At 41.8% G+C, this 9,981-nt stretch overlaps 1 protein-coding gene across 1 annotated transcript in view; it reads right to left on the bottom strand.

The window, feature by feature from the left end:
• Nucleotides 1-326: 326 nt before the first annotated feature.
• Nucleotides 327-9,981, bottom strand: part of SLC17A5 (solute carrier family 17 member 5) — an 80,307-nt gene continuing 70,652 nt past the window's right edge. Inside the window, exon 11 of the mRNA XM_077487382.1 lies at nucleotides 327-6,600. Within this exon, the coding sequence (XP_077343508.1) occupies nucleotides 6,463-6,600 (138 nt within the window). The 3' untranslated portion in view covers nucleotides 327-6,462. The remainder of the gene's footprint in view (nucleotides 6,601-9,981) is intronic.

The following is a 9,981-nucleotide window of genomic DNA, read 5'->3' as shown; positions in this document are numbered from 1 at the left end:
ATTAGTGTTATTCTGGCTTGAAGTACTCGCTGTCAGAATATAATAGCACAGCAGGGAGGATTCACGTGTCCACTTTGCTTATGTATATGCATAATATTGAGGTTTTTTTTTTCCCTTTTAGCCCACTGGTTGAAAAAACAAAAACAAAAAAATAAAAAAAATAAACACACACATTGTGTACCCAGCATTACTGCTGTAAGAAACCTTGTGGTAATGTGTAGAAACACTGCACTATACATTATTATTAAAGCACTGTCTTTTTTGCCAGCGATTGGTTCCAATTATTTACAAATGCTTTTAAAACCCCATTAAAAATGAGTCAATCATTTATCTTAGAAATGTTTATTACGTTTTAGTGTCATTCTGCATCTTTCTGCAAACATTCAAACAAAAACAATTTGCAACTGTACAAATGAATCTGGAGATTTTTCGTGACCACAATTACACCATTATGGAGCAGAACTGAAAGGTACACTAATCTACTGTATGATTACACTGCCACCTTGTGGTAGAATTGCAGACCATGGCTTGGGTACAATAATCAATCTATAGATAATTTAGCACTTTGCCCATATTACTCCACTGAACAAGGCATGAGCCCACAGTAAGTATTTAGTATTAGTTTAGTCAGAAAGGTATTATGCAGAGGAATGTCATTTAACACACAGTAAAATGTACACTTTGGTTCACTCCTATAAAAAAAAAAAAAAAAAAAAATAGTATATTGTATTTTTAAACACATATTGCACAAAATGCTTTATTTTACTGGTGCATTATATTTTGTTCCATGTTATGGTATTAGTGTAAGTTAAGATTATATTTATATAATTGCTATAAGCCAATACTGAGACATTCTTCCGACTTCACACAATAAATGTCAAGAGTGAGCGACACATTCATGTGCCTGTTATAGACTGGTGCATGAATCTGAGGTAGCATACACTATGTGCAGAGGGGCATTGGGGCTGGAGTGTCCATACTGACACTCCAGGCCCCGCACAACTGCACTTTCTTCCCACTACTGCAGCTGTCACACGCAGAGCACAGAGGCAGGGAATTTTGTATCTGGAGGGGTGGATTGGGGATTCAGGAACACCAGTTCCATATAAAGTCTGCTCATCCTGTGATTGACAGCAATCAGTGGGTGGATTCTTAGCTGATAAACAGCCTGCTATTGGCTACATAATCCACCCACTGCCTGCCATCAATTACAAGGAGTGAAGGGCTGTGATGGGGGGGGGGGGGGGATCTAGTGTCTCAGCTTCCCTGTCAGGCTCGGTCTACTGTAGCATTACTGGCTTTTCGCGCCAGGGAGGGGACCCTGGCCTTCTGGCTTGGATTGTGGCAGCTTTAGCTCCAGTCAGTTTTTCGGGAGGGAACGTTTGTTCCCCTTTCTCCCACCGGGGGAACGGCCTGTACTTCCCGAATGTAATTAGGTAGGAGTGATGGGAGCGAGGGTGTGACCTGATGGCAAAGGGTCTCACTAAGCTCCTGGATCTCCATGCCTTTCTGCCTGGAGTGGGGGCTGTCGTGGTCTGGGCTGGGGGTCAGGAATGCTTCTGTTGAAAAGCCCATGGTGATGTGCCCCTGGAGTGGCAGTCCAGGGGTGCCTTATGTTCACTGTGCTTGCACTTTGATATTTGGCACCTTGGTCATGTCACCATACAACACGCTTTTTTACACCTGCCTCTAGGGCCCGGCCTTTTGGCTAGGACCAGGGGAATTTTTGATTCCTGGCCGGAGGGCCTGGCCATTGTATTACACAATGGTCACACTTTCACTCTCCTCTACACTATCCCTTTCCTCACTTTTTATTTATTTTATTTATGTGTGTGTGTCACGTTTGTCACTTTCACGTTTAGATGAGTAGGGTGTTGGTCCCCGGACCCATCCTGAAAGTCTTGTGGGAGGGTGGACATAGGCCTTCTGGCTTGGTCTGCCCTCTATTGGGGGGCCTACCTTCAGGGAAGCCCCATAGTACCTAGTAGGTTCTGTTTCGGCAGACCTCCCGGGGAAAGGAGGTCGTCCGGCTTCGGCTAGATGACCACTAGATGAGTCTGGTACCTCAGTCCCTGTCTGGAGCCTAACGCCCCGGGGGATCAGGGTATGGTCCTTCCTAGGGAGGACATCAGACACCCTTCTGCACTTTTTAGTGTGTCACTCTTTATGTGTGTGCACTTTTTTTATGCACCGGGTGGAAGTTTTTTGGGTGTATTTTGCACGCCATGGGCTTTTTCAATTGAAATTACTGACTTTTCGATGTGAAGCTGAAGTCCTTAATGGAGAAGTGCACCATATCAGGCTCCTGCAGACTGTATGTGTAGTTGTCTACCCATACATTGAATGGGCAGGCAGTTACTGAATGGCGGGATGATTCAATTAACTACCTAGAGCGCCCATCAGTGCCCTGGTAGTTCATTGAGAACTGCAAGCTGTCAGCTGCAATGACAGTTGTACTTCTCCCATTCACAGAACAATTTTAAAATTGAAACAGCGGGTGCGGGGAGAAGATCCTAGGCCCACTGTAACAACAGGGGCTTGGGGGCAAGAGGAGGGCTGGTCAGTTAATAACATGTTACACCCCAACTATAGGTGTAACATGTTATGAAAGGTGAACTTATTAATCAGTGACAGGGAAGGGGTAGTGGCAGCAAGTCTGGCACTCTGCCAGTCTCTGAACACTTTAGAGTAGGTCTTAACACCAGTTTGTAAATAAAATAAAAAACTGGAGGCAATTCTGTTTGAATTTGGTACATTAATAGCACAACTTTGTAAAAGAGACATAAGGAGCTACCTGAATCTGCATCAGTAAAGTTACAGAAAAGGATGTTAATCTGGCGCAGGCCATTTTAAAAAGCCATTGAGCTAGAAAAGTGTTGGTAGGGATTTACTGAATTCTGTTGAATATATGGTTACAACTAGCCCCCGTCTCCTAAATATATATATAAAAAAAGGCACATTTAAAGCTAACAAAAAAACAAAACAAAAAAAAACTTAACACCTGGCTTTCAGCATATGCTCGCCTAGGCAAGGTGACGTTGTTAGGTATTTTTCTAGAAAGGCTGGGAATAAAACATCTGCCCATCATAGAAGTGCATGTACACAGTATTTGGGATCTTCAGCCTTCTAAGTATCCCAGGAAAAAAAAAAAAAAAAAAAAAAACAGTGATGTCCCCCTCACCTAGGAAAACATGCCAGACCAGGGTGAGAGGTATTATTTTCCCATTTTGTTTGTAAATAAAGCACCAAATAAATTTGACATTTTCACCAAGACTGAACACAACTTGGCCCAAATTGAGGGTCTGTTATTTTAGAGGTACTTCATATGCCTACAGGGTATTTCCCGTAGCCTTCATCATCTGTTGTATGTATGCTTAAAAAAGTGTGTTTCAAGTAATGTACATTATTGTACAAGATCTCTGATATCATTCAATGTCCTGAAAGAAAACCATATACAAATATTTGCACTGCTAGCTAGCATATAAATATATGGATGTAAACCAAAGTGTGCATTTCTTCCTTACTTTGCCCATAACTTTTAATCACACACAATTATACAGCATGTGAAAAAGATCAAATTTAGCCATAGTTTGTCATGGTTGCTTTTATTGACACACAACAGTGTCCACAGATGTGTGTGGATTATAAATAAAGTTTCAGCACATGAACTGTCGTGATATCAGGTTACTTATTATAGATGGTCACTGACTAACTACACAACTACAGATAACACATTCCCTTTACTCCACATAATGAATCATTCTAGAAGTCAGTCATACTGGATGGATTGCACTATTAAAAAAAGTCTCTAAGGCACTTAAAGTGGTTCCTTGTATTTTTTTTTACCTTAACGCATCCTATGCATTGAGGTGAAAAAACACCTGGCAGTCACCACCCTCCCAGCTTTACTTACCTGAGCCCCTTCCTCTCCTCGGCGGGGACGCGCTGTCCCCCTCTCCATGGGGTCCCAGCTCTTGATTGGATAGATTGATAGCAGCGCAGCCATTGGCTCCCGATGCCGTTAATCAAATCCAACGCTGCGGGGACGGGGCCGAGTCCGGCATTTGTGTGTGTGTCTATGGATGCAAATTCTGGACTCGGGAGCACGTCCGACTGGTAACCCCCTCAAGATAACGCTTCTCCTAGGGCAGTGATGGCGAACCTCGGCACTCCAGATGTTTTAGAACTACATTTCCCATGATGCTCATCTACACTGCAGAGTGCATGAGCATCATGGGAAATGTAGTTCCAAAACATCAGGGGTGCCAAGGTTCGCCATCACTGTCCTAGGGGGTGATCTGATGCGGGGAGGCGCCGGGGGACCCCAGAAGAGGATGTTCGGGACCACTCTGTGCAAAATAAGCTGCACATTGGAGGTAGGTAGGATATGTTTGTTATTTAATAAAAAATAAAAAAATGATCCTTTACAATTACAATAAGCAAGCATGGCATATTTGGAACTGCTGTGCTTTGTAACAGGAAACTGCACATTAACTTCCTGTACACATAAATATATAAGAAAATGCTGAGAAGGACACAAAACACTAGAGCAGAATGCTGAAGTCCAGCAGAAATAACACATATTCCCTTATCATAAGTGTTTCCACACCTTTCACTGAAACCTGGTCTTCCTGAGACAGTTGCATTGCACATCGATTTATTAAAGGGAACGTATAGTCATTTCAAGGTTTTCCTACATAAACATGTAGATTCTGATTATCATTGACTGGTAATTATGAATCAATTTATGTTGTGAAAAGTATAACTAAAAGGCAAAACTTTTTTTTTGTTTTTGATAGAGTGGAGAGGGATTAGAACGCCTGTCAATTTTTATTGATGTCTGTGTTCCCATTAAAGTGGTTGTAAACCCTTACAAACAACTTTGACCTACAGGTAAGCCTAGGTTAAGGCTTACCTGTAGGTTCAAGTAATATCTCCTAAACCTATACGGTTTAGGAGATATTTCCAAAAAGACAGCGGTGAGCAGGCACACTGGGCAGGCCGCAGATCGCGGCGATACTTCGCGAATGTCTGCTCCCGTGTGCATGCGCGGGAGTGACGTCATCGCTGCTCCGGCGAATCACAGCGCCGGAGTAGTGAGACCCGGAAGTCACTCCGGGATCCATGGCAGCGGCAGATATGAAGACGGAGGACCACTTCGGGGGCTTCGTTCTCAGGTAAGTTATTTATAATGAGCTAGTATGCTATGCATATTAGCTCATTATGCCTTTGCCTTGCAGGTTGCTTATTTTTTCCCCCCCATGGGTTTACAACCACTTTAAGGAGATTCACCTTCTATTTATCCTGTTTACCATCATCAGTGACAGTAAAAGAAAATCCCACATTTTGGGTTGTCCCCAGAAAAGTAATAGAGGGGAAGTCTTCCACTGGGGACACTAGTTCTGGTGACCTGGGGGGGCCCAAGGAATTCCCTTAATGTGCAGGGATATCCTTTCACTTCCGGTTTGGCTATGGGACAGGAAGTGCAAGGAAATCTCCACAATGGGACACAGATGGCAAAAAAAATAAAAAAGGTTTTGCCTATAGTTCTACTTTAAGATTCGTGTTTGTTTACATCATATGTACATGAGACAGCCATATTTGCTTATGACATATGCAGGTTCTGCTTTGCAGTGCTATAATTGTTTTGCTTTACTGCTCCTTCTCATAAAGCAAAATATACAAGCCAACGCACTAATTGAAAATGCATTTTCTACTTTTTTTTTTTACAGTAAAAAGGAAAATGCATTTTCTAGGGGCAGACGTCTTATCTCAAAAATTATAAAATCTATTACAGGTCTCTAAATGTAATCCAGTAACATGAATATACAAAAGAAAAAACAATGTCATGATGAAAAATTACTTTAAAGTGACACTAAAAACATATCCTTTTTTTTCAAAAAAAATCCATAAACATTCATGTAATCTATTTTTAATTAAATCGTTTTACTGTGGTTTTTCTGTCTCCTTGTACCACTCCTTTTCCCCCTCAACTCTCTGTATGTTTGAAAGGAACAGTGCACATTAGTTGCGGACATGTGCACTGCTCTATGCACACTATAAATCCCATAGTTCAAATTCCCTAGTCCATCTTGGGACAGAGGGTGGCTACGCTCTTACTTACAGTGGGAACATAGCCAGGAAGTCAGGTCAAAGCAGCCAACAAAAAGAAAAATGCATTTGGAAGAGACAGAGCAACAGCAAGTAGCTTTTGGAATTAAAAATACATATTTGAATAGGAATATAGATATACTTTTTTTTTTTTTAAACCAGAAATTCAGATTTTAGTGTCACTTAAATGTAAAACATGAGCTCACTGAAAATACACTATACCTTCCCTTTAACTCCATAAGGCTGCATCCTGAATTTCAAATGTAATACAAATACTAAAAATAAAGTATTAATGTCTATATGAATGACATTTCAAGGCATCTTGTGTATGTAAAGTGTCAGTGCTTGTTTTCAGCTTCCCTGGGCTTTATTAGTCCTCACAGCCCAATCTTGTACTGTACCGCTGGCAAATGCTGCAAAGAACAATGCTCCAAATAGATTAATGGCAGCAGCAATGTAGAAGACAATCTGCCACTGTTCCACAGTGTTCTGTAGAAGAAAGGGAAAGGACAAGTGATTACATTCAAAGAATACTACTAATGTTGACAACACACGCCCACACAACAGTTTACAGGCAATTTCAAGCAGCTTTCAATCACAAAAACCAAATGGGTCAAGGCAACCTGCCACAACTTTTCAATGCGTTGATAGACTATTGGTAGGTAGTAGGTTGCATTTCTTCAGTAGTATAGAGTAGGTTGAGAAATGTAAATCACTTCGTCATGCAATGATTTTTGGCCCCTTTCCTGTCCTGTATCGTGTTTGCAGATGGGTTGATGCTGCATTGCATGTTACCGCCTAAGTAATAGTACTGCATGTAGAGATGCTGAGACTACATTTCCCAGCACTCCTTTCTCTCCCCATATGCGGTATTTGCATAAAAGGGCATGAATGTAGGACAGCATTCCTCTAGTCAGTGCAATAGCAATGAGACATAACTGTGCTCAAATTCCAAGAGATCTACATGCATATAAGTCATCAGGTGCACACTGATATATGCCCTTTCAAGCAAACTTTGCAAGAAAGAAAAAAAAAAGGATTGTTGATTCACATACAATACATTACAATACATATTGGAGTCTGGTAAAGTAATCCCTCAATGGCTAGTTCATTTTCTGCAAAATGGAAATGCTCCATTTGATATGGTGCAAATATGGGGCAGATAGGCACAAGTTGTATGAAAGCTACAAGGTTCAGATCTGGCCAATGACCTTGAATGAAATAGAAAGATATACCTGTGCTCAAATCCCAATAGTTTAAACATGTATTACAATATATGTAAACCAAACGTCCCTGTTTTTTTAAACAAAGTTTGCTAGAAAGGGTGTATAGCAGTGTGCAGAGGGTTCATCCAGAATTTCTTGTGATAACATGTGGTCACACCTTTTTAGCACCTGGTGAATTATATACATGTAGAAGCTATTGGGATTTGCAGATCATGTATAGATCTTCCATTAGAAGCCAAGTAAAAACATGGTTAATAGAACTGTACATGTATGTCATGCCGCATTTTTGTGTGGCATATGTGCTTTGAACAGGCTATCCAGCTATTCACTTGTTGTGGCACTACCTGCAGGCTCCAGAAAGGAACTATAAAGCTGCTTGTAGAATATATAAGAGAATAGGTTTTATTTTGAGCACCGTTTGTGTTTTTTTTAAATTATACATTTATTTGTGACTATGCAGACATAAAATGTCAGTTGCCATTTAGAGATAATTTATTATGAAAGGAGTGGGCTGGAATGATATTTATAGTCTGATATAATACAAGAAACTATAGGACTGTTAATTCCAAAATGCAACTGTACATGTATTGAAGATTTGATCTTATTATACAACCTAGAGAGACTTACCTCTGAAGTTTAATCTGCTTCTATTTTTCCTTCACTGGTTCCCTGTTCAATACATCTCTGCTTTTCTATGCAACACAGGCAGATGTATGCACCATGGCTGATGGAGAGGGACCAGCTCTACATAGCTTCCTGAAAATATCACAGCACCCTACCTCATTGCTCATCAAGAGCCCTTAGCCCTGATATAGGCAGTGGGCTGGTGCTTGGGAGGCGTTATTCAAATATTTCTTCAGAGGTGGATGTCAGTCTGGGCATTCCTAGGTAGAATACATTTGCAAAGACTACCTAGTAATGCTGAGACCCATTAGTGAAAGAAATGAAATTCAGTGAAAGTGATAGTACGAAGGAGGATGGGGAAGTAAGGCCTAGATGATGCTAAATGTCCTCTGTGCACTGACATTAGAGTAAGCACTTTTAGTACAGGAGTGACAACACTGAAGAAATTACACTTTGCTACAATGTAAAGTAGTGAGTGTACATCTTGTATAATAGTGTAAATTTGCTGCCCCCTCAAAATAACTCAACACACATCCAATAATGTCTAAACTGCTGGAAACAAAAGTGAGTACACCCCTAAGTGAAAATGTCCAAATTGGGCGCATTAGACATTTTTCCTCGCCGGTGTCATGTGACTCGTTAGTGTTACAAGGTCTCAGGTGTGAATGGGGAGCAGGTGTGTTAAATTTGGTGTCATCGCTCTCACTCTCTCATATTGGTCACTGGAAGTTCAACATGGCACCTCATGGCAAAGTACTCTGAGGATCTGGGAAAAAAAAAAAAAAAAAGAAGAATTGTTGCTCTACATAAAGATGGCCTAGGCCAGTGATGGCGAACCTTGGCACCCCAGATGTTTTGGAACTACATTTCCCATGATGCTTATCAACACTACAGAGTGTGTGAGCATCATGGGAAATGTAGTTCCAAAACATCTGGGGTGCCAAGGTTCGCCATCACTGGCCTAGGCTATAAGAAGATTGCCAAGACCCTGAAACTGAGTTGCAGCACGATGGCCAAGACCATACAGCGGTTTAACAGAACGGGTTCCACTCAGAACAGGCCTCGCTATGGTCGACCAAAGAAGTTGCGTGCATGTGCTCAACGTCATGTCCAGAGGTTGTCTTTGGGAAATAGACATATGAGTGCTGCCAGCTTTGCTGCAGAGGTTGAAGGTCAGCCTGTCAGTGCTCAGATCATACACCTCACACCACATCAATTTGGTTTGCATGGCTATCTTCCCAGAAGGAAGCCTCTTCTAAAGATGATGTAGAAGAAAGTCTGCGAACAGTTTGCTGAAGACAGACAGACTAAGGACATGAATTACTGGAACCACTGATAAACTTATTTGGTTCAGATGGTGTCAAGCGTGTGTGGCAGCAACCAGGCGAGGAGTAAAAGACAAGTGTTTCTTGCCTACAGTCAAGCATGGTGGTGGGAGTGTCATTGTCCGGGACTGCATTAGTGTTGCCGGTAATGGGGAGCTACAGTTCATTGAGGGAACCATGAATGCCAACATGTACTGTGACATACTGAAGCAGAGCATGATCCCTTCCCTTTGGAGACTGGGCCGCAGGGCAGTATTCCAACATGTTAACGACCCCAAACACACCTCCAAGACGACCACTGCCTTACTAAAGAAGCTGAGGGTAAAGGTGATAGACTGGCCAAGCATGCTTTCAGACCTAAACCCTAATGAGAATCTGTGGGGCATCCTCAAACAGAAGGTGGAGGAGCGCAAGGTCTCAAACATCCACCAGCTCTGTGATGTTGTCATGGAGGAGTGGAAGAGGATTCCAGTGGTAACCTGTGATCTCTGGTGAACTCCATGCCCAAGAAGGTTAAGGCAGTGCTGGAAAATAATGGTGGCCACACAAAATATTGAAACTTTGGGCCCAATGTGGACATTTTCACTTAGGAGTGCACTCCCTTTTGTTGCCAGCAGTTTAGACATTAATGGCTGTGTTTTGAGTAATTTTGAGGGGACAGCAAATTTACACTGTTATACAAGCTGTACACTCAC

This window comes from Lithobates pipiens, unplaced genomic scaffold (genome assembly GCF_037356315.1).
Source record: "Lithobates pipiens isolate NorthernLeopardFrog02 unplaced genomic scaffold, aLitPip1_a1.2 Scaffold_18, whole genome shotgun sequence".
In the NCBI taxonomy this organism is placed as follows: domain Eukaryota; kingdom Metazoa; phylum Chordata; class Amphibia; order Anura; family Ranidae; genus Lithobates; species Lithobates pipiens.
Note: the sequence above shows the minus strand (reverse complement) of the source record. Positions and strands in the feature narration are given on the sequence as shown.